This window comes from Rattus norvegicus, chromosome 10, assembly GCF_021556685.1.
Source record: "Rattus norvegicus strain SHRSP/BbbUtx chromosome 10, alternate assembly SHRSP_T2T, whole genome shotgun sequence".
Classification (NCBI taxonomy): domain Eukaryota; kingdom Metazoa; phylum Chordata; class Mammalia; order Rodentia; family Muridae; genus Rattus; species Rattus norvegicus.
The window spans coordinates 65417501-65441607 of NC_141543.1; the positions used below are offsets into that span (position 1 = coordinate 65417501).

General features: G+C 50.0%; 1 protein-coding gene and 1 pseudogene across 3 annotated transcripts; both read left to right on the forward strand.

The window, feature by feature from the left end:
- The first annotated feature begins 710 nt into the window (after nt 1-710).
- Ccdc92b (coiled-coil domain containing 92B) lies at nt 711-22330 on the forward strand. 2 transcript variants are annotated; one of them, XM_087572941.1, is made up of 6 exons: nt 727-967; nt 11761-11913; nt 16710-16757; nt 18908-20027; nt 20540-20674; nt 21699-22326. In XM_087572941.1, the coding sequence occupies exons 1-4, from the start codon at nt 883-885 to the stop codon at nt 19516-19518; spliced, it is 897 nt and encodes a 298-aa protein (XP_087429067.1). In that variant the 5' UTR covers nt 727-882; the 3' UTR covers nt 19519-20027; nt 20540-20674; nt 21699-22326.
- Nucleotides 22331-23608: 1278 nt separating this feature from the next.
- Nucleotides 23609-23834, forward strand: LOC120095138 (ATP synthase subunit e, mitochondrial-like; annotated as a pseudogene). The gene has a single exon (XR_015631261.1). The product of XR_015631261.1 is annotated as an ATP synthase subunit e, mitochondrial-like (transcript).
- The last annotated feature ends 273 nt before the right edge of the window (nt 23835-24107 follow it).

Genomic DNA, 24107 nt, shown 5'->3' on the forward strand with positions numbered 1-24107 from the left:
GGTGCACTCCATACACCATCATCTCTCTAAAGAAGAGAAAGATGCTGATGGAGCAGAGTAACTCTAGAAATCTGTTTGCGGAAGAAAAGAGGAGGAGGAGGGGGAGGGGGAGGAGGAGACGAAGATGATGAAGATGATGAAGATGATGAAGATGAAGAAGAAGAACCCAGATCAACATCAGCAGTAGCTTACACTTTTTACAGACTTGAAAATTTATAAAAGATCTCTTGGTTCTGGGTACCATCATTTAAGAGGTGAGGTGATTCACCCAAGGTCACAAAACTAGTGAGACATCTGGCACAGCTTTGTTGCCGTCTGGACCAGAACCAAATTTTCAGACTCGCCAGCAGCTCTCGAATACCCCAGATCGCGGGTACCCCAGCCCTTCCCTGGCAGGCTGCGGGCGCTGCCTCACTTAGAGAGGCGGAGCCGATCCCGGCCTGCGGGTCTGGGCGCTGTCCGCGGTGCTGATCGGTCGCTGCGTCCCCGCTCGCCTAGTCGCCTGCGGTGTCTCAGTTCCCTCCTAAGCTACCAGTCAAGGCCAGACCTGAGGATTCGGCTGCCCGCGGGGTGCGAAGGCCCGGCTCCCGGGGCTCCCCGAGGTCCCGGGGCTCCCCTTCCCCCGCCCCAACCTCCCCTCCCCCCGCCCCGCCCACGGCCCCTCCCCGTGCGCCCCAGGTCCCTCCCTTCCCCCTTATCTCTCCCGCCCCCCGCCCCCTCCAGCTCGTTCGCCAGTTCCGGTCACGTTGCTGGGTGTTTACGCCCGGAGCCTGCCCCGGGCCCCCCACCTCTGCGCCCCGGAGCCCCCCGAGCCCTGGCGTCCACCCCCCACAGCCTCGCAGCAGTTGATGGCGCCGCAGCCTGGCCGCGCTCTGCGGATCCATGAGAGCAGCTAACGCGGGAGAAGAGCTCTTCCCGAGACCCAGCGAGGCCCGGGCCGGGCCCGGCGGCTCTCTCGGGTCCGCAGGTGAGCAGGCCGGCGGTGGGTGTCGAGGGTAGGTGCTGGCCGGGTGGCCAGGGTGATGAAGAGAGCGCCCGAGCTCCGGCTCCGCCTGGAAGGCTGCGCGGGGTCGGGCACCGCAGCGCGCGGAAGGCGGGCAGGACGCGGGCTGCTGGCAGAAGTTGTCCTCCGCCGCCAGACCCGGGCCCTTCCCGGCGTTGGCGAGGGGTCCAAAACAGTCCAGACCACCACTCGCACCATTCTGCCTGCTCTTCGTGTCCTAGCTGGTTCCTCTCTTCCTATGCTCTGTGGTATCCATACTCTTCAACCGTGCCCCCCACTCGCAGCCCCCCCGGCTCTCGGTGTCACATTCGAGGCACAAACTACAGAGCATCAGTATTGAAAGGGGGGGTCCAGTTTTTCCCGACACCCCACTCCCACGTACCTGAATCCTCAACAATGCTGAGGTTGGGGTTGTGGGATCTTCAGTGAGCGGGGAGCCAGAGTCGAGGGGTGTCTGGGAGGAGGGACTCTGTAGTGTTGGAGGACCACAGGTCCTTAGAGAATGTCTCCGCCACCAGCCCCCACCTCTGCAGACAGAATCCCAGACATTTGTCAAAGGCCAGATCTTGGTTCCAGACTCGTCCTCAGGAGAGCCAAGGACTTAGAGGGGGTGGCAGAGTAATTATTTTTTAATACGTGTACTTACTTGCCCTGGTGATTCCCAGTAATACTCAATTCATTCTCTCTGCTTCACTATTGGCTGTGTGGTTTGTTTCTTGCAAGGGATTCCCAGAGTCCAAACTGCCGGTAAGAAGGTTCTAAAAAGCAAAGAGAGGTCGGATTTCAGGAGACAGAAACTGGGTGGATAGAGTGTGGAAAGCTAGGGGCTGGCCATGGTTACGGGGAGACTTTGTCTGGAGAGCAAGAGGTAGAATCCAAAAATAAATAAAAAATAAATAAAAAATAAAAAAGGGGTTAGGGGGGTATTTTGCCTGCAGATTTAAAGTGTGGTTGCCTATGAGAAGCTTCATGTTACAGAGTGAGCACCTCAGAGAGTCTCCTAGGTGTCAGCACAGCTGTGTATGTCAGGTGAAGGGCTTTACCTCTCTGAGGCCCTATTCATCTGTGGAGTGGATGTACTAGTCGGCCTCCCAGTACAGGGTTAAGATGAGTTAGTGTGTGTAGAACTGAGAACAGTACTGAGTTAGTGTGTGCTAGCTAGCATTCTTGCCTGTGTTTTCAGGCCCTGACTTAGGCTTTCGAGATCTGCTCTCTTCTTGCCATGGGCCTCTGAGTCAGAGAGTAAAGGCAGAACATGACGAAGAAAAATAAAGAACATATAGATTCGTTTATTTACTCACTCATCACTCTGCCTCTCCCAGCTCATAGACCTGCTTTGGCTGTAAGGAAGAACCAAAACTTAACTTTCGCATTACCTAGAAACAGGGAGCCGTGCATTCTTAAAGAACATTAAGAATGGTATTCGTTGACCCAACAGATGTTTTCAGCCCCAAAGAGAAGAAGAAGCACTAAGAATGGAATTGAAACTGGGACAAGATATCAGTCAAGGCATAAGACAGGGCACACAGAAACTCCATGTGATCTAAGAGCAGAGGCTCCCAGGGGCCAGGCTGATCCTCTCTCAGATGCAACGCTGGCTTGAAGGAAGGGTGGGACAGAATATAACGGGAACATAGAACAGGCTGAGAGGTGGAGCTGGGTAAGGAGAAGTGTAAGCATCTCAGGGAAATCGCGAATTCACTCAGGTATGGGGGCGTACGCCTGCAGTCTCAGCGTTAAGGTTGCTGAGGCAGGAAGATTACCGTGAGTTGGAAGTCAGCCTGGGTTACATAGCACATTCCTGTCCATCCAGGACTACAGAGGGATCATTTTAACAACATCAACAACAGCAGCGATACATAATTAGTTAATAAAAATAGTTTCAGAATTTATTTATTGGGCATCTTTTCTTACTTAAAAGTTTTATCGTAAGAAAGACCAATAAAGGGGGCCGGAGAGATAGCCCAGCATATAAATTCAGAAGACAGTCTGTTTAATCCCAGATTGTAAAAGGGCATGAGAGAGCTAACCCCCAACCCCAAAATTGTCCTTTGACCTCTACATATTCACAGTGGCATGAGGTGACCTGCCCCCGAACACACACACAGTATGCCTATGCACACATGTGCAATATTTTTTTTTCAAAATAAAAGATCATTAAAAGCGAAGCCAGCCAACCGACTAGGTGTGTATGTGCCGCATACACTCGTGCTTTTAGTGGCAGCGCTCGGGAAACAGAGATAAGCAGATCTCTGTGAGTTAGAGGTCAGCCTGGTCTTCATAGAGAAACCCTGTCTCAAGGAATGAAAAAAAAAAAATAGAACAGAGCCACCACCCCTACTCTCTGGCATCTGATCCCCCCTCCAATGCTGAATTCTAGAGCTCTATAGAGCAAAAGCTTCAAACCGTTGGCCAAGATGACTCCAGTCTAGAGTAGTAAGGTCCTGCGCTTCCTATGGTAAATTGAACCCGAATAATTGTAAGAACTAGAACTGAGGAAGGGAGACAACTAAGTTCCCTAAGCTCCATGACGGTTGTGGGCAGATGGGAAGGGAACTGGAGACCCAGAGACCGGCAGGAGCTGAGTTACTCACCAGGAGCAGGAGGCAGGGCCTCAGAGAGACAGAATTGTTGGGGCCAGTAAGATGGCTTAACAGAGAAGGGCACTTACTGCCCAGCTTGATGATCTGAATTCCATCTGTAGGACTCATGTGGTAGACAGCATAAACGGACTCCCTCAGTTGTCCTCTGACCTCCTCATGTATGCTGTGGTGTGCATGAGATTGCCACATAAATAAGCAAGTAAGTAAATAAATAAATACTTTTTTAAAAAAAGTAAGCCAGAATTGTGCCAGGACCAGAAGGTTCCAGTGTGCCAGCTGCTTTGCCAATAGTTGAGGCCTTCTCTGCCAGCTTTACCAAAGGGAAGAGACAGCAGTACCTTTCAGACCCAAGAGATAGGGTGTTTGGAACACTGTGGTGCCCACAGTGTTTGGAATTAACTATAAATTTTGCACCTTGTGTCATGGCTCCTTTGTATTCTTGGTGAGTTTTGTTTGTTTGTTTGTTTGTTTGTGTGGTTCATTGGTTGTTGTTGTTGTTGTCATTGTTTTGTAGTTTTGTCAGGCTATAAAATTAACATGAGGGGCTGGAGAGATGGCTCAGTGGTTAAGAGCACTGACTGCTCTTCCAGAGGTCCTGAGTTCAATTCCCAGCAACCACATGGTGGCTCACAACCATCTGTAATGAGATCTGATGCCCTCTTCTGGTGTGTCTGAGACAGCTACAGTGTACTCACATATAAATAAGTAAATAAATAAATAAATATTTAAAAAATTAACATGAGAAAGAACTAGGAATACCAGGAGTGGAAATGTGGAAGCAAGGCAGACCTTGAAGAGGGCTGGACAGGAGACAGCGGCAGGGGATGAGAGGCTAAGCTGGGTCCAGGGAGAAGATCGAGCCGGCAGCACCCACCCTTCTGCTGCTGCTGCTTGCTTAGACCACATCTAGGACACAAGCTTCTGGTGCCCAGCGGTTCTAGGACTGCACGTATGTCATGAAAACCTGCTGTTTTCCTGCCCCCATACTGCAATTCCTCAGCTACAGGGTTCTGGCTGTTTCTTATTCCCTCTCCCAACTCCACCTCCTCCCCTCCCCAAACAATCCACACAGTAATGCCTAAGAACTAAGACTTGCCAAGATCATTTGTGACCCAAATTTCTGCCCTAAGAAGAAAGAGTGGCCTGCCTAGTTGGACGCGAACAGCCGAGCCCATCCAGGAAAGAACAGCTGCCTGGCTCAGCCTCCTTTGGCCAGCTTCCAGGCTCCAGGGCGATGTGGGAAGGACTTTCACCCTTCACAGTTGTCCGTGTGGTAGTGAATGGAAACAGACATTCTCTCTCTTCCTCCAAGGGTAGGCCTACACACCTTCATCCTGCAGGTCTGCACACAGCACCCACACAGATGTGACACGTCAAGGAACTTGGAATGCTGTTACATGATAGAGCATGTGTGAGGCCCCAGAATCACGGGTTCTTACCCATGTATTCTCGTGCACTCCTTGAGGTACACACAAGCCCATTCGTCTCGGTACAGACATACAGTTTCAGAGGCATACAACTCATCTGGTTCTCCGGCACTAGGACCCAGAGTGTGAAGTAGTCTACCTGACATCTATTTCTTCCCTGAGGGCCTTTGGGGACGTCAAACTTAATTGTGTCTGTCTTGCTCTAGCAAACCTGCACTGCCATCAGTCTATGAACTCCCCCAAATCCACATACTTGTGCATTCTGCAGATGTTTACCGAGCAATTCCTATTTGCTACGTACTGTGCTAGGCACTGGGGAACTGGGGAAAACAAAACAAGAGTCCTTCATTTTCTGTTGCCAACAGGGAGCAGACAGTAAACAAATGTTCCATGCCACTCATGTGCCGGGGAGTTCAGGAAGGAATAGTGCAAGGGATGGGAGTGGGAAATGACAGAAGTCTCTTTATTTTGAGTCATCAGGAAAGGAAGGGAATGGGCCATGAGGTGAGAGTGGTAAAAGGCATCCCTGACAGAGAAGACAGTTCATACATACAAAAAACCCCAGGTGAGTAGGCTCAAACCAGCAGTGGGAGACCAAGAAACAAGAGTAATTGACCAGAGGCAGATAGTGCAGGGTTTAATTAGGACTCGGGTTTTTGCCCCACTCCGGTGGTGCACACCTACAAGTCCCAGCTCTGTATGGGTAGAGGCAGGAGATCACAAGTTTGAGGTCCTTCTTGGCTACAAAGCAGGACTCCAGCTCAAAAACAAGGAAAGAAGGACAGGTCTGCAAAAGGGCTCAGCAGATACAGGCACTGCTTCAAACGCTGAGAGACTGGGATCAATCCCCGGGATCCTCATGGTGGAAAGAGAATCAGCCTACTTCAACTCGTCCTCTGACTGCCACACCCATGATGTAGCATGTATAATGAATAAATGAATGTAATTTTTAAAGAAAGAGTTGGGTAGTGGTGGTGCACACCTTTAATCCCAGCACTCAGAGACAGAGGCAGGTGGATCTCTGAATTGGAAGCAAGCCTGGTCTACAGAGTGAGTTCCAGGACAGCCAGGGCTACACAGAGAAAGCCTGTCTTGGAGACAAAATGAAAGAACACAGTGCTGGAGAGATGGCTCAGCGGTTAAGAGCACCGACTGCTCTTCCAGAGGTCCTGAGTTCAAATCCCAGCAACCACATGGTGGCTCACAACCATCTGTAAAGAGATCCGATGCCCTCTTCTGGTGTGTCTGAAGACAGCTACAGTGTACTTATATATAATAAATGAATAAATCTTTAACAAAAGAAGAAAGAAAGGAAGAAAGAAAGAAAGAAAGAACACATACACACACAAAGGATGCCAAAGAGATGGCTCAGCCATAAGAGGTGCACACCAGGGGCTGGGGATTTAGCTCAGTGGTAGAGCGCTTACCTAGGAAGCGCAAGGCCCTGGGTTCGGTCCCCAGCTCCAAAAAAAAAAAAAAAAAAAAAAGTGCACACCAAGTTTAGTTCCCAGCATTGGTATCTGACAGCTCACAACTGCCACACTCCGCCTGGACTCCTCGGGCAGCTACACTCCCACATGCACAAAGACACATGCGTATGCACATAATTAAATAACCTTGGGGTTCATGTGCAATGGGAAGCACTGGGAGTTTTGAGTTGAGGATAGGAAGATATGACAGCCTTAGGTCTGCTGAAGGAACTTTGGCCTCTCAGTGAGAAAGAGTGGGGCAGGGCAGGAGCAAGAAGCCCGGTCTTAGGGCACTGCATCGGTACCAGAGGGAGGCTGGTGGCCTGAACTAGGGAGGTAATACCATGAGATGGACTCAGGATAGTTTTATTGTGGCCCAGGCTCAAAATCAACTCAAGATGTGCTCAGACGATTACAGCCATGTGCTGCCCCGGGCAGCCAGAGTGACATTTTTTAAACTTCAAGGACCTACTCCTAGATGAAGAGTGACAGGCAATCCATGGCTGCCAAGAGAGGGAGAGTCCATCTTCTCTGGTGATGAACCCCATGATAAACTATCCAATTCCAAGTGATCGACTCTAAACACATATATACATCAGAGCAACACTACGTGGTCTCAGTAAACTTTTGCTTGTTTGTTTGAATTGGGATGGAAATGATGTAATCCAGTGCTCAAGTATGAAATTATAAAAAATAAAAACATTTAAATTAAAAAAAAAACTGGGGTTGGGGATTTAGCTCAGCGGTAGAGCGCTTGCCTAGCGAGTGCAAGGCCCTGGGTTCGGTCCCCAGCTCCGAAAAAAAAGAAAAGGAAAAAAAAAAAAAAACCTGCACTTCAGGCCTTTAATCCCAGTACTTGGGAGGCTAGTAGATCTCTGTGAGTTCAGGGATAGCCTTGTCTACATGGAGAGTTCCAGGATAACCAGGGCTATGTAAAGAGAGACTCATCTCAAAAAAAAAAGGGGGGGGGTGGCTGGAGAGGTGGCTCAGTGGTTAAGAGCACTGACTGCTCTTCCAGAGGTCCTGAGTTCAATTCCCAGCAACCACATGGTGGCTCACAACCATCTGGAATCCGATGTCCTCTTCTGGTGTGTATGAAGACAGCTACAGTGTACTCATAAAAAATAAATAAATATTTAAAACAAAACAAAAACAACAACAACAACAAAAAGAATGGTCTGGTGGCAGTGGTGGACACCTCTAATCCCATCACTCTGGAGGCAGAGGCAGGCAGATCTTTGAATTTGAGGCCGGCCTGGGCTACAAATCAAGTTCCAGGACAACCAGGGCTACACAGAGAGACCCTGTCTCAAAAAAAAAAGAAAAAAAAATAGTGGGTTATGGAGCCTCATGCCTGTAGTCCCAGCACTCTGGAAGCTGAGACAGGAGTATTGCTGTGAGTTATGTCCAGTGTAAGCTACTTAGAGAGCACCAGGCCTGTGAGGGCTACATAACAAGACCCTGAAACCAATAACAGTAATTATCATCATAAGTTAATTAAAAGAAATGAAAAGGGATAGTCCAGCAAGATGACTCAACAGGTTAGGGCATTGGCCGCCAGGCCCGACAGCATGATTTCCATTCCAGAACTGGGAGAGGTGGGAGAAAACCAGCTTCCGTGAGCTGGCCCCAACCTCCCCTCACATACCGTAATGTGTGGACATGTACAAACACGCAAAATGAATGAATGCAAAAAATATTTTTTTTCTTTTTTTTTTTTTTTTCGGAGCTGGGGACTGAACCCAGGGCCTCGAGCTTGCTAGGCAAGCGCTCTACCACTGAGCTAAATCCCCAACCCGCAAAAAATATTTCTTAACGAGTAAATCAAGTTATTTCCTCACTGTTTCTAAGGACCAGGAGTCTGGTGGGTTTTCCACTGTGAATTCATTTGCACGGCTCATCTGATAGGTCAGGCCCTATTCCTCTCCATAGTTTTAATTAGTTCAAAGTCAGTTGAGTGGGAACTGTAATTACATCTGTAAAACCCTTCCACCTTATTTCTTATTGTTTTGTCTTGTTGCAGTTTCTCCTGCCATCCTTTGGTTCTTGTCTTTGAGACAGGGTTTCTCTGTGTAGCTCTGGAACTCACTCTATAGACCAGGCTGGCCTCTAACTCACTTAAGATTTCACTGCCTCTGCCTGAGTGCTGGGATCAAAGGTGTGCGTCACCACCACCCAGCTACAGAGACTCTTTTTTTTAATGTCTGTCACTGTGTCCTCTCCTGGACAAGTGCTCGGCAACAGTAGGCTGAGGGATGGACTGACGGATGGATGGATAAAATAGCCGGCCAAGTTAAGACGTAGCTACTTATACAGAGATGGACAGAGGGACAAAAAGAATGTAATGCTGAGTGTTTTTAGACTAAGCACTTTATCTTTTGGGTTTGTTCGTTTGTTGGTTTGTTTGTTTCTGAGGTATTGTCTAGTGTAGTCCAGATTGGCCATGAGCTCCTCGTGTAGTCCAGGAAAACCTTGAACTTCTAACCCTCCTGCCTCTGCCTCCCAGCGTCTTGGACTACAATGGTCCTGTACCACCACACCTAGCTAGTGCTTCACATTTCTTGTCTCATTTAATTCTCACAGGTATTCTAGAACTGTTAGTATATTTACTCACTAAAACGTGTGTGTGTGTGTGTGTGTGTGTGTGTGTGTGTTGCCTGCGTGTATGTCTGTGTACTTTTAGAAGAATCAGATCCCCTGAAACCGGAGTTACAAATGGCTGAGCTGCCGTGTGGGTACTGGGAAATGAAGGAAGTTGCCCCAGAAGAACAGCAGATGCTTTTAACCACCAAACCATCTCCCCAGTCCTCTTTACTTCCACTTGACATCAAGAAAATATTATCTCGGGGGCTGGGGATTTAGCTCAGTGGTAGAGCACTTGCCTAGCAAGCCCAAGGCCCTGCTCCGAAAAAAAAGAAGAAAAAAAAAAAAAAAGAAGAAAAGGAGATATTATCTCCCAGAGGTTAGCTTTCATGCTCAAAGCCAACACAGAAAGTAACTAAAAGAGCCAGGATTCAAACTCAGGCCTATTTCCAGTGTAAACATGGGTATTTTCTTTGAATTGAAGGAACTGGGCAGGCACACATCTGTATCCTGGCTATCTGGGAGACGGAGGGCCTAGGATCACATGAGCTTATAAAGCTGAGACCTCTCAGTGTAACATAACGAACCCCATCTCAAAAAGCAAAACCAAATCCCTGGGACCCTGCCTCAAAAACAAGCAAACAAAGGAAGACATAGCAGGAGCCCTAGGTGTGCCCTGCCTCTGAGCTTGGGGATGGCCTGATCACTTCAGTGTCCGTAAGTTTGAAATGTCTGTAGGGCTGGCTGGGAAAGTGATTGGCAGAAGTGGGATCAGGTGTCATTTCTCGAACATACAGTTGGTCAGTAAGCATCGAGTTCTGTCAATAGGCCAAAGGGCCACCCTGTGCTGAAATAAGAAGACTGGTGTGTTGGGTTAGTGAGGCTAGGGTTGGCAGGGAAGAGGGCCCAGACAGGAGCCTATGGAATGAAGGTTCTCAGGAGGACCTTCTTGGACTGACTCTACAAATGGAAATTGGAAATGGCACACAGAAGAGATGTCTATCTAATCGCTGAGATTTAGCTCAGCGGTAGAGCACTTGCTAGCAAGCGCAAGGCCCTGGGTTCGGTCCCCAGCTCCAAAAAAAAAAGAAGAAGAAGAAGAAGAAGAGACATCTATCATACTGGCCTTCCTCTCTCACCATCCATGGAGATCCCCAGAGTAGGTGGAATCAGGTCCTTCTGAAGTTTAAGGAAGACCCAGTATAGTGATTCATGCTTTCATCCCAGCACTTGGGAGGCAGAGACAGGAGGATCTCTGTGAGTTCGAGGCCTGCTTGGTCTACATATCGAGTTCTAAGACATCTAGAGCTAGATAGTGAGACCCTGTCTCTTCCTTGAGGATGAGATGTAATTTCATATATAGTGCTTGCCTAGCAGGTTCATGGTGCTCTGTGAAATCTTCAGCTCGGCAGAAAAACAACAACAGCAGCAAATAAACAAAAAGCAAAGCAAAACAAAAGAAACAACCTATAAAACTCTGGGGAGGGCCACACGCTTGTAGTCTCAGCTGCTCAGAAAGCTAAGGCAAGAGGATGATTTGAGCCAGTCTGGGCTTCGTAATATAAGCTCCATTACCCAAAATAAAGAAGCAGCTTATGGGCTCTTGCCTCCACCTTTGCTGTCCCAGGACGCTATGCTCCACCATGGAACAGTCACTGGGAAGATCAGGCAGGGGTGGGGGTTGGGGGAGGCAGGGCTACAACCCGGGCCCATTCAGGCGCATGCTTCTGTCCCCATGTTTCCTTGGGGGTCCACAGTTTGGGTCTTCACATCCCAGCCCTCTCTATAGATCGACTCCACCTCCTGCTTTCAGCCCACAGAGGCCTGTCAGTAAGTTCCCCCTTCAGCTCCCCTCCCCTCTCTAGCCAGGCGCAACAGTGCATACCTGTAACAGAAGCACTCCAAAGGCAGACATGACAGATGACTGACGGGAATGTGGAGAGTTCAAGACTGGCCTGGACTACCTATCAGGACCCTCTCTCCCTGTGAACTGAAGGAGCTTCAGGGTTGAGATGCATGTGGCTGTCATAACTGGAACAGATTTCAGGGTCAGCTCCTTTATTTTACTTGTGAAAGCTGAGACCTCAGAGGGGGGGAGAGAGGGGGGGGCTGGCTCTGTGTGACATATGTAGTGAAGGCTAGACCTGGGCTGGAGAGATGGCTAGTGAAGGCTAGACCCGGGCTGGAGAGATGACTCAGTGGTTAAGAGCACTGACTGCTCTTCCAGAGGTCCTGAGTTCAAATCCCAGCAACCACATGGTAGCTCACAACCATCTGTTATAAGATCTGATGCCCTCTTCTGGTTTGTCTGAAGACAGAGACAGTATACTTATATAAATTAATAAATAAATCTTAAAAAAAAAAAAAGGCTAGACCCAAAGTCATCTACCTGCCTTTGCCAACTTCTGCTCCATTTGTTTGTCTCTCCGAGAAGCAGAAGAGGCAGGAAAATGTAGCTAGCACTGCCACGTCCATATGCCTCTGCTTCTTAGTCTGGTAAATGGGAGTAACAACCTCCCTGAGGGGATGCTCACTCACAGGGTCCAGAAAACTGAGAGTGGCAGAGGCCTCGCCCTAGAGCCCAGAGGACCTTGTGTGAAGGACACCACAAGACCGGAAGGTGGGACAAGGCAAATAGCCTCTGAAGATGTGCTTTCACATTGTATTCCACCCAGGTGGGGCCCAGGCCTGGGTTACCATGGATACCGTGTCCCTGGAGCATCAGATCCAGAGCGTACAACGCCACATCAGCTTCCTGAAAAAGGAGCAGATGGCCCTGCTTCGAGACCTGCACCTGGAGATCCTGAGGCTGCAGAAGCGATGCTCAGGTGAGGGAACACTGACCCCCAGGTGGCTGGAGTAAGGAGGGGTCACCGGCACCATCACCAGTTTTGCTGGTGGGATGCTCTCCTTGAGTTCCTGTGAGCCTAACACCAGTTCTGTCGGTTCCCTTTCTGGATGAGAACTGAGACTTGGGGTGGAGTAAGTTCTAGGGATGAGCTGAATGTGACAGTACTGGACTGTTATCAGGGGAAGAAGAATTAGGTCTCAGCTGCATATTGATTTCTAGGCTAGCCTGGGCTATGTAGACCCTGTCCCTCAACCTCTCTTGCTCACCACACCTAAAAATTTTAAGACCGAGGACCTGCTAAGGTCAGACTTCCAGGAACCAGTCTAGGGATTCCTGTCACTTTTGCGTTTATTAAGCACATGTCATCCTTGAGGAATTCCAGGTAAGAAAACACATGTTCTAGAGGGTAACTCAGTGTTGGAGCACTTACCCAGCGTGTACAAGGTCCTGAATTCCATGCCTAGCATCACAAACGTAAAATAAACATACATCTTAGCTGGGCATGGTAGGGCATACCTTTAATCCCAGCACTCAGGAGGTGGAGGCAGACAGATCTCTGTGAGTTCTAGACCAGCGTGGTCTACAAAGGGAGTTCCAGGAGAAACACAGAGAAAGCCTTTCCCAAAAAATCAAAAATGAAATAAAATAATAAACTAAGCATCAGAAAATAAGAGGGCCAATGAGAGTTCAGGATGATAATCCAGTTTGAGCAGGATAATGGAGACTGAGCACCTCCGTGCAAGGAGGGAGCATGCCATCCCCTGGGAGGCAGACATTCTGATAGGTGACAGGGGAGAGAAGTGAAGAAACCAAAAAGAAGAGGAGGAGGAGAAGGAGGAGGAGGAGGAGGATGAAGAGGAGGAGGAGGAAGAGAAGAGGACGAGGGGGAAGAGGGGGAGGAGGAGAAAGAAGAGAAAGAAAAGTAAAGAAACCAGTCCAGATATGGGCTGGCATAACAAAGCCAGGAGGTGGCATAAGGCGGTGAAGAGACTGTGAGAAGTGAAAAGTCCAGCTACAGCCGTACCCTGGAGACCCTGACCAGTAGCGTGAGAGCCCTGAGTTTGGCTCGTCCCCTTGGTCAGTGAGAATCAGTGAACGGTTAGGAGCAGCTGGATGCTTCTTCAGCAGCAGCAGAAGTGAACCATGCCAGAGGGAAACTGCATGAGTGTGGCAGAGCTGCTAGGGAGGTCTGGGGAGAGGTTAGCGGATAGGGAGGAAGAGTTAGTTCAAGACAGCTTAGAGGAGAAGGGCCCTCTGGTTGGCTACATTGGTGAGCAGAGAAGAGGCAGGCCAAGAATGACTGGAAATCCCAGGTCGGGCTCTGATCTTGAACCGATAACCTCTACCACCCAGGCCTTTCAGAGGTGCGACTGTGACTCGGGTGCTCCTGTGTCTCCAAGCGCAGACCTTCTGTGTTTGCCGACACAAGGTGTCAGATAGCCTAGGCTGGCCTCGAACTCACAGAGTTCTCCCTGCCTCTGCCTTCTGAGTGCTAGGTTTAAAGGGACGCAACCCCAGACCCAACTTTTTATCGTGAAAGTGATAAACCAAGACCCAGAAAAACCAATCATACGATATACGTTAGCGTCACAGCCAGGATTAAAACCAGCACTGTGCCATTTTCTAATTGCGTTCTACCTGTTGTTCGCCCAGAGGCCTAGAAAGCTTGAGTGACCCCTTGGCTTCTCACGTTAACATAGACCGTGAGCAGCCTAGCCTCAGCTTCTTTGCACATGCAGACCCAGTTGCAGTCTTCCAAGCTAGGCTCCTAGTCGTCTGTCTCCCAAGTGACGGGATGCCCCTGGAGGTCGCTGCTTTATCGCAATGACAGTATCAGAGGAAGACCGGACCCAAAATCTTACTGCATATTCTCTCATTTCTTCTCTCTCTCTTTTTTTTTTCCCTGATTCTAAGAGCCTGGGTCCTTCCCTTCTGAACACACGATAGTTCCCATGACAACATAACAGGCAGGATCAGAAGGCCCTACAGTCCCCTTGACTGTCAAGTGCATTTGGGCTCAAGCCTCCTGGATATTGATTAAGGAGATAAAAATAACTCTGGTCTTGTCTAGAACTGCCACTCTGGGGGCTGAGATGACCGAATCAGGCCTTCCTTCCAGGAGGGAGGTGCAGGGAAAGCAGCGGAAATTGGGGAGGAGACTGAAGGAGGACCCAGGAGGGCAGGCTGCCTGGAAGACAAAAACAAAGAACATGGAGTCAGGTGGTAGTGCAAGCCTTTAATCCCAGCATGGGAGGCACAGGCCGGAGATCTGTGAACCAGGTCAGCCTGGTCTACAGAACAAGTTTCAGGACAGCCAGGGCTACATAGAGAAACCCTGTCTCAAACAAACAAACAAACAAACAAACAAAACAAGATGAAGAATGTGGGATTTGGAGGTAGAAGTAAGTTCTGGGCTGGTGGCACAGCCTGGACAATGACAAGTGCCCTGTGCTTTAATGGTTGGTCTAGCCCTGTGCTAAATCTTCTATTTTCTTCTCATTGCATCCTGGCACCAGCCCCATGAAAGAGCGATGCTGTTCTGTTCCCATTTTTCCAAAAGAGAAAACTAAGACTCACAGAAGTATCCTTACTGACCAGGGTCCTACCATATACTGATTTCATGAAATACTTATAGACTCTACACAGACTCACATCAGAAGATGGGTGGAGAACGGTGGGCGAAGCCAGTGTGGTGGCTCACACTCTTCACCTCAGCATTCAGAAGGCAGAAGCAGGGTGATCTCTGTGAGTTTAAGGTTGGATTGGTCTATACAGTGAGTTCCAGAACAGCCAGGGCTATGTGATGAGATCCCATCTTGTCTTAGTCAGGGTTTTACTGCTGTGAACCGACACCATGACCAAAGCAAGTCTTACAAAGGACACTTAACTGGGGCTGGCTTACAGGTTCAGAGGTTCAGTCTAGTATCAAGGCAGAAACACCTTGGCATCCAGACAGGCATGGTGCAGGAGGAGCTGAGAGTTCTACATCTTCATCTGAAGGCTGCTAGCAGAATACTGACTTCCAACCAGCTAGGATGAGGGTCTTAAAGCCCACGCCACAGTGACACACCTAATCCAATAAGGCCACACCTCCAAATAGTGCCACTCCCTGGGGGAAGCATATTCAAACCATAACACATCTCAAAAAGAAAACAAAAAATAAAGATGGGGGAGTAGGATTCTATCTCCTAATCTAAGCCCTGTGGTTAATGGTTGAAAGAAATCTGCCCTAGGGAAGTTAGTGGCAAAGCCAAGGTCCCTTAGGCCATTTCATAGGCCTTGGAGGAAGGGAGAAGTTGTTCCCCAAGAGTCCTAGGAGTGGAGGCATCAGAGGGCTCCCAGTGGCCCCAGGGAAAAGGTTCAGGCTACGGCCATAGCTAAGGTACTCTCTTGTGTCCTGGCAACAAGTGGCCTCCTCAGAGAATACAGTTCTAGCAAACTCTGGTCCCTGAGAGCATTTTGAGGAGAGAAGAAGAGCAGGCCAAGGGCACAGACATGACTTTAGATACTGCTGGCCACTATTCCCAGAGATGTGCCATTTTCTTCAGACTCAAAGCTTTATCTCTGAAGGTACACTCAAGTGCTCTTAGTAGACTCTCTGACGCCTGGCTCCCTGCTGTCCTTTTCCCTACATATTATCTGAATTAGAACCCAGAGCAGGAACGCTAAGCATTTGTCTGTCACTGAACTGTAAACCCCTGATCCCTCATTGTTCTGAGCTCTGGGGGTTGGGACTGAAAATAGCGATCAGACAGTTTCCCTGAGAGATGGGGCATTGGGGACACCAAAAAACAGGTATATAAGTTCTGGGGCTGGAGAGATGGCTCAGTGGTTAAGATTGCCCTTCCAGAGGTCCTGAGTTCAAATCCCAACAACCACATGGTGGCTCACAACCATCTATAATGGGATTTGATGCCCTCTTCTGGTGTGTCTGAAGACAACTACAGTATATATATATATATATATATATATATATATATATATATATATATATATATATATAATCTTTAAAGAAAAAAGAAAAATAAGTTCCTCTTGGGTGCCCAGGAAGAACTTGTTCCTGTACCAGAGACTTTGGTGATGGCATTCCTCAGTTTGGGTGTCCCTGAGGAGTCCCTCCCCTGCAGTGCCAAACCAAAGCCTGGTACATCTTCCACCACTAGGGGGCACTGTCCTGCAGAAACCCTTCTTGCATGGTGGTCAAATGGGATTTGGGAATCTGCACAGAGATCTTCAGACAGTAATACAGATACAATGCTGGCCATGAAATTAGTGTCACATATGTTCAGTAAATAGCTTCTGCCTATTCCCGTTGCCTCCTAAGCGTCTCTTGGCACTGCGGCATTCATCAGTTAACTAAGCTTCCGTGGGTCAAGACCCCATGTTTACAAAAGTCCTCCACAGCTGGCCCGGTGGTATATTACCCCTTAGAGAAAGGCAAATATTCCTAGCAAGGGCAAGGCCCTGCGTTCGGTCCCCAGCTCCGAAAAAAAGAAAAAAAGAAAAAGGCAAATATTCCTTCATTCCCCCAAAACAAGACAGGCTCTTCTACCCACAGAGGTGGTCTCCGTTCCCAATCCTAGGAACAGATCCTTTGCTGGAAAGATCTCTGGGCCTAGAAATCCCAGGCCTACGGTCTGCCTGGGATGTAAGGTAGCTAGCTGGTGGTGTCAATGGTGCCTACGGATCTGTCCTTCCTTTTACGGAGTTGTAATTTTCTGACCTGCACACCTACTTGTATGCACACAAACTCCTCAATTCTCTCTTCCCTAGAGCTGACCCACGATCTGGAGATGAGAGAGGTCCAGTCTCACCAGCAAGGTAAGAGAAATAGCTTGGGGCTGTGATGGGAGGTGCACGGGGCCCAGAAGGCTGAGCTTTCCAGAGCACTCTTAAAATGTCTTATATATATTAATTATTGTGGGAATGGGATATGTGGAACCAGAGTCAGTCGGCTCTCTATTTCTACCAGTTGGGTCCCAGGGATCAAACTCAGGTCATCAGGTTTGACCTCAAACACCTTTGCCTGCTGAGCCCTCCTGCTGGACCACGTTTGACTGTTCACTGTGTTGTCAAGGATGGCCTTGAACTCTTCATCCTCCTGCCTCTGCTTCCAAGAGCAAAAAAAGGAGATGCCCAACACTGACCTCTGACTTCCACAGTGACATATACAGACATAAACATACACACATACTACACACGTGCCCAAACGCATGGATAACATAGTGAAATTTTAAAAGATTTTAAGTGTTACTCGGGCAGGGCATGTGGTACACATCTTTAATCCCAGCACTCAGGAGGCAGAGGCAGACAGATCTGTAAGTTCTAGGCCAGCCTGGTGTACATAACAAATTCCAGTACATCCAGGGCTACATAGGAGACGTCCCAGTACTGAGTGACAATACTAGGCCAAGACTTAATGTGGGAAAGAGGAATGACAGCTGAGTGGCGTGGAGCTGGCTGGTCTGGCTACCTTCTTGGTTCTAGCAGTATTCAGAAGATTCTGGTGGAATCACTCGAGAGGCAGAGGGGTGCCTGGGCTTCAGGCAGTTTCTTCATTGTGCTACATCAAACTCAAGGTCAGCCTAAGCTACACAGTGACAGCCTGGGACCATCTGTTTTGTGTTTCGATACCACCTCACTCTGTCGTCCCAAATGGCTTAAGACTTACTGAGTAGAGGAGGTTAGTTTCGAGCTTGTGGCCATTCTCTAGCTTCAACTTCCCAAATGCTAATACTGCAATCATAAACCGCCATGCTGGTGCCAGAAGAGTCCATAAAAACTGACAGAAACCGGGACATGATGGTGCATGCCTTTAGTCCCAGCACTTCACCAGCAGAGTCAGGAGGATCTAGGTGAGCACTAGCCTGCTTTATATAGCAAGTTCCAAGCCAGTGCATATCTTGAGATCGTTGTTTCAGAATGGAGGGAAGGAGGGAGGGAGGGAGGGAGGGAGGGAGGGAGGGAGGGAAAAACAGAAGAACTGACTCCCCGCCATACAGGTGTGTTAAAGTTCTTACACATCAAGAGCAAGGGAGGCTGGGAACTTTTAAGCTAATCTGTTGTAAGCCCTATAGATTGTTTTGTGCCGCTGAAGTTAAACTAGGTATCATGGGTCCTCTTAGACTCGAACAGATTCTGTCCACTTCTTCATATAGCACTCATGGACACTTCTGGTGCCTCACTAATCCCTGACACTAGACAAGGAGGTACATGACTAAAGACACTTTCACAACTACGGTCACCAGAGCCCAAGCCACTGCTTTATAAGGAACATGTCTCCTGTCTCTGAAATCCCAGGGTATAGATGGGGAATAAGGTCCAGAAAGCGGGGTGGGGGTGGGGTCTTCAGCTCTGACTCTGCATGCGCACCTAGGGACACCTCAGCAGTGCCATTTTCGGACCAATTCCAGAGGTTCTGGGTGAGACAGGTCAGCAAAACGACCCACTACCCACCACCTCCTGAGCACACCTACTACTCAGCCCCTGCTGATGCCACGTCCTCCCGATCACAGGGCTGTTGCACAAGCCACTCCCCCTCCAGGAGTACCCTTCTCCAGGGGAGGGTCGTTCACCCTATCTCTCAAGCCCCTCCTGCTCTGAAACCTTTCCTGATGACATCACACACCCCTCCCTTAGAAACAGAAAATTAATTTGTCTTTCTGACACATGTCCCACTGGCAACCTGACGTTTGTTTATGATTATTTACTACGCTGCGCTGTATGCTTCATAAAACATGGACTCAAAACTCAGGGCATGGAGAATCAAGGCCCAACAGATTGCTTACAAATGAACAATCAGTCAGGAACGGTTTTGCGTTTAAATTGAAGAATTAAACGCAGAGAGTAGAACATGGGTTAAGTCCCTGTGGCTGAATTTTGAGGAGGAAGAGCAGGGGTGGCCTCTGGGTCAGCTGGGGTATGTTTCACGTCTTTGGGATCACCGTCGCCTTATTTTCCCTTCTCCACAGAGGAGGCGTCGCGAGAGTTGGAGGACAAGTGCCGCGCGCTAGAGTTGGAGCTGGAGGCACGGGCGGCGGCCAACGCGGAGCTGCGGCGGGAGGTGGCGCAGCGGGAGGCGCTGGTGTCCGCGCTGCGCTGCAGCCTGCGCTCCGAGGAGCGCCGCTTTCTGGAGGAGCTGCGGCGCCGTAGCCATCGCGCTACGGTGCTGGGCACCGAGCTGCAGAAGCACACCGAGGCGGCCGCCTACCTCTCCTGCCAGCTACACGCCGCGCGCCAGAGACTGCAGGCCCCGCGCTCGGGCGCCGCGGCCGCCGAGCCCCGGGCCCGCCGGCGTGCACAACGGGCCCGCCGCCCTCCCGAAGCGGCCAAGGGTCCGGGCCGGGACTGGGCGACCTGGGAAGACGTCGATCCCATGCCGGACCCCGCGCTCTTCCTCTACCCACGGAGGCCGCCGCGGCCCAGCGCCCGTGGCCCTCGCCCTCAGCTACGCCAGGAGCTGCGGGACCAAGACGCCCCGCACCCCGTGCCACACCAGGAGCCCCGGTACCAAGAAGGCCCACAGCGAGGGACCAGCGAGAGCCCAGCCGCCACGCCCAGCGCCCCAGGGGATCCTGAGTAGGCGCTGAACAGGCAGTGGCAACTGGGAAAGCAGGCCGGGCCGGGCGGGATCAGGGATGGGGCGGAGTCCAGCCGGCAGATCCGCCCCAGCTCGGCCACTCACTAGAGCCGCCCCCGCTTGTGTGTTTCCCGAGATGAATTCTCTTCTCCGGAGAGGGAGCTCCTTTGCAGAGGGAATGCCAAAGCAATGCACCTTTTTTATGGTGGACTGGCAGTAATGACCCTAATCTGTGTGCCCACCTCTGGAGAGGGAGGGTGGGGGGAGTGGAGTCTTGATTGTCCCTGGAAAGCTGACAATCCCTTGTAGGGCGGGAGAAGGCTGGGTCTGCCTGCAGAAAGGAACATGGTGGCACTTGGCACCGCTAGGCCCTCAAGCTCCCCTTCCCTGCTTTCTCCCCTCCCATACCCCCCTCCAGCCCCGCCCAATCTTTTGCTCGGGAGAGGCAAGCTTAGGAGCTGGCAAGTGTACTCGGAAGTAGCTACTCCCCACCCACTGATAAGTCCTTGAAGGTGAGCACGGAACACTTTAGAATCTATTTTAGAAGTCACGTCCTCTCAGAGCCGCTGTGTTCCTGGTGGCAGTTGACTTACAGAAAACAGTAAGGCTAGACCCTTGTAGCCAGTTGTGGAAGAGAAACTGATTGGTTCTTCCCAGGTTTGTCATGCAGGGGTGCAAGTGACTGGAGATAGGCAAACTGGGGCTCAGATTTGGCTTGGCAAGGACAGAAGGGCCTCTCACCCTTCTGTTCCTGAGGCCCCTGTAGAGACTTCCCAGTCCTGTTATAGATGCTAAGCTTGTCCAGCCTTCCAAACAGCTGGCTGCACCCAAAGGCAGGAAGGAGAGTCTGGCTTCTTGGAAGTGGCAGCTAGCCAGAGAAACGATTTTTCTGGTTAGTCCTTGGTGGTGCCCATCCCTGGAAAGGCCTCTAAGCCTGTAGAACCTGCTGATAACGGGGTGGTCCTGTGTTGTTTGGAGGGGTAAACAGAGCAGAATGGTGACACCTTCCTAATTCTCCTCAAAGGCAGGAAGCTTCTGTCCAGCTCATGATTGGGCCCCATGTCAGGGCCCCACTCCACCACTCCTGGTTTGACCTGCTTTGAGTCCTAAGTGCCTGTGAGGTCTTTCCACATTGTGTGTGTCACCCAAGGTCTCTGAGGTAAGCAAACTGTCTCTGTAGTTGACAAACTTCTTCAGTCATGGCCACCAGGAAGAAAAAGAATTCCTGGCTCATGTCCGCTGCTTTATAAGAGGAAGCAGGAAATTGGCAGGAAGCAAAAGGCAATGAGCACACTCTAACCTGATCCTGCACACAGACCCCTCCCCTGAAAGGCAGCTGAGGCCCCTGAGCAATAACGAGGCCTGTGCTGAGCTGTCCTGCTTCTGGGAGCTGGATGGCAGAAGCAGAACCCTGGGGTCCCTACCAGAGACCTCTACCCCTTCAGCCCAGTGGCAATACCTGTCCCACTTGTCTCCCCTTAGTTTTATGTCACTCGCTGCCCTGTCTATCTGGAACCTGCCTGTGTGAGGTACTCACTCTGCTCCCTTGGAGGTGCCTGAAGGACAGCGGGAAAGGAAAGGTTCTTTCTTGGGTCACCTGCACAGACCTACATCTCTTGCAACCATACTTTTGGGGTGAACAGGGTGACTTTGTTAGGTTGACTTTTCTAGAGAGAGCTCTTTCTCATCCATCCACCCACTAAAAGCCATAGTTACCCCCAACTAGCTTCCCTTTAATCTATAGCAATAGCCTTCTTTCTTTTCTCTCCTGGGCACACAGGGTGTCCAGCTGCCTCTATCAAACCCCATCCCCAGGATCAGACAGTCGCCTGCCTGCCCTTCCTCAAACGACCTTGCCCGTACCTCCCAAATCCTGTTCCTCTGCTGACAGCAGAGGTAGTGATATTTGTCTGTGAGGTGTTTGAAAAGCTTCCAGATGGAAGGGTGTAAGGGCATCTGGGTACCAGTGGAGATCTTGGGGTGAGAGCGGATGGTGCAACTCTTCCATCACTGAAAGGGATAGAGAGACCTAGGCAGATACAGGATTCTGGTCTTATCAGAACTCCCTTTCCCTCTTGTGGAAATAATGAAAGACTCCCTTCATGGGTCAACAGGCAAGGACTCCCTCAGGCTCCCACTCTGGGACAGGCCCCACCCTCAGCTTCCACCTCTTCCCTTCCTAGACCTGGCTATGGGAACCCACCTGATCGAAGGAAAAACACCAGCCACAGCCCAGGAATGACCCAGTGGCCAAGAAGGGAAAGGGCCATTTAATCTCTCTCCTTTGTTGTACACATCCCCACTGAGAGACTGAGACGGTTCATGGGGACACTGAGTCCTTAGGGGTGCAAGTGTAGACAGAAGGAAGAGCAGCAGTGGAGTCCTACATCCTAGAAGCCATCCAGGAACGAGTGAGCGATGCAGGCCAAGGTTCTGCATCCTTCATCACTGCATCCTCGCCAAGGCAACCTGTTCTTTGGGAGACCAGTTCTGGGCCAAGATGGGGGAGCTCATCCCTATACAAGCAGCAGGATAGAGTCATCCTGGATGGAGGTGAAAGGGAAGGAGGCCAGAGAGTGTGAAGCATCTTCTCATTTGGGGGCCAGGGTCTCCTAAGCACCCTTTCACACTGATGTGCCAGCCTCCAATGGGAGACAATGCAGGGCGGTCAGATCCTGCTCCAAATTCTCTGTTGGCTGCGCTTTTTAATCCAATGCTTTTCAGAGTGTATTCACTCACCTACAGAAATAGAGCCCTTGCTTTAGGGGTGACTGTCATATGCCTTATTCTTAATAAAACGTTTGGAAAACATGGAGTCCCTTCATTGCTGAGAGCACTGCTGCTTTCCTGCCTCTGTTGCAGCAGATGTAGGAAAGGGAGGTACAGATGTGTGTGTGTGTGTGTGTGTGTGTGTGTGTGTGTGTGTGTGTGAGAGAGAGAGAGAGAGAGAGAGAGAGAGAGAGAGATATCTTGGAAATCAATGGGTAGAGTGAACCAGATACCTGAGACCCAACCACTCCCCGCCCCTACTCCCAGACACACAATATGCTCTTTGGGGCATAAGGTGCTTGCAGAGGTGACCCGGTCCTCTGCCAGGGTCTGCCAGTCTCTCCATGCACCCCACCCCCAACATGAACAAACATGAATGAATGGGATCTTGGATGAGGTTTCTGAGCAGGCTAGAGAATGATAGGTTGGAAGGCTCGCGTGCCTGGTTTGGGGCTATGTGGCCACGTTGTTTCCTCATCTGATGGAGCTGCAAGACGTCCAGCTTCCCGGAGAAAAGCCCTTTCCCATCCTCTGCTAGTGGGAGTCGTTCTATGAGCACAGCTTCAGGAGGTCAGCACATCTGGTACCACACTTTCAACGTACGTCTACGCTGTGGACAGCGTATACACTGCATCCTGAGCATGAAAAGGACCTTGTTCCTATGTACAGTCCTCCTCTCCTGATAACGGGAGCCATTTCAGTCCATCTGGGGGAGGGGAAGGGAAGAAGCTGATCCATCATGTGTAGAAAGTAAGGTAGGTTGCAGTCACTGGGTTGAAACTGTATATTCAACACACCATCATAGGTGCTAAGGCCGTAGCAGTGAAGTACATAGGACTGTTGGCAAGGAGTCAGCAATGTAGTCTGTGAACTTGGAGGTATAGTGTGTCATTTGTCACCACAAGGGGGTAAGGGGTCCAGAAAAAAACGAGGATGTACATTGGGGACGTAGATTGCCTAGCAAGCACAAAGCCCCAAGTTAAAGCCATAGCACTATGTAAACTGGGTGTGGTGGTACACACCAACAATCTTAGTATCCAGGAGGCTAAGCAAACGACCACAAGTTGAAGCTCATCTTTCAATACACAGTGAGTTTGAAACCCTCTGCTATACATAAGGTCCTGTCTTTAAAGGGGGATTGGGGAGCTAGAGAGATGGCTCAGTGGTTCAAGTCAAGTACTGCTCTCCCAGAGGACCTGAATTTGAGTTTCAACCTCCGTGCCCCTGGTAACTCCAACTCCAGGGGATCTGACACCTTTTTCTGGCCTCTGCAGACACAGCAGACACACACATGAATAAAGACAAATAGTCTGGGGCAAAGGTCACGGACAAAATGGTGTCCCCGGTTCAGGTCTCTCTGCTCATCAAGTTCGGCTGGTACTCTGCTCTGACCCTTGGCATGGCATATGGCGCCAAGCACTACAGTTAACTAAAACCCCTGGGCAGGGGAGGAGAGGAGAATAGCAGCAGAGGAAAAGAAGAGACTAGATGAACTGAAACGGATTGAGAGAGAACTGGCAGAAGCTCAAGATGACAGCATTCTCAAGTGAGACATCGTGGAGCTTGCTTTTCTCTAGTCGTTGAAGAAAGTAAAGCTTCTTAACTCCCGAGCCGCCTACCCGCTGCATCTCACCCCAGCTAGTTAGTTAGCTAGTTAGTTAGTTAGTTAGTTAGAAATAGTAGTTGTTGCTGTTTGAAATATGGGCTCATGTAATCCCAGACTGGCCCCAAACTTGTTATGTGGCCAAAAATGACCTTGAATTCTTGATCCTCCTGCCTCAGCCTCTCAGGTGCCTAACTATGGTTATTCTTTTAGAGGTGGA

What these genes read in the sequence shown, in the direction of transcription:
- Ccdc92b (XM_087572941.1), top strand. Translation starts at nt 883, where the DNA reads ATGAGAGCAGCTAACGCGGGAGAAGAGCTCTTCCCGAGACCCAGCGAG. An exon ending in CGGCTCTCTCGGGTCCGCAG is followed by an intron (nt 968 to 11,760) that starts GTGAGCAGGCCG and finishes TATTCCACCCAG; the next exon opens with GTGGGGCCCAGGCCTGGGTT. An exon ending in GGTCCAGTCTCACCAGCAAG is followed by an intron (nt 16,758 to 18,907) that starts GTAAGAGAAATA and finishes CCTTCTCCACAG; the next exon opens with AGGAGGCGTCGCGAGAGTTG.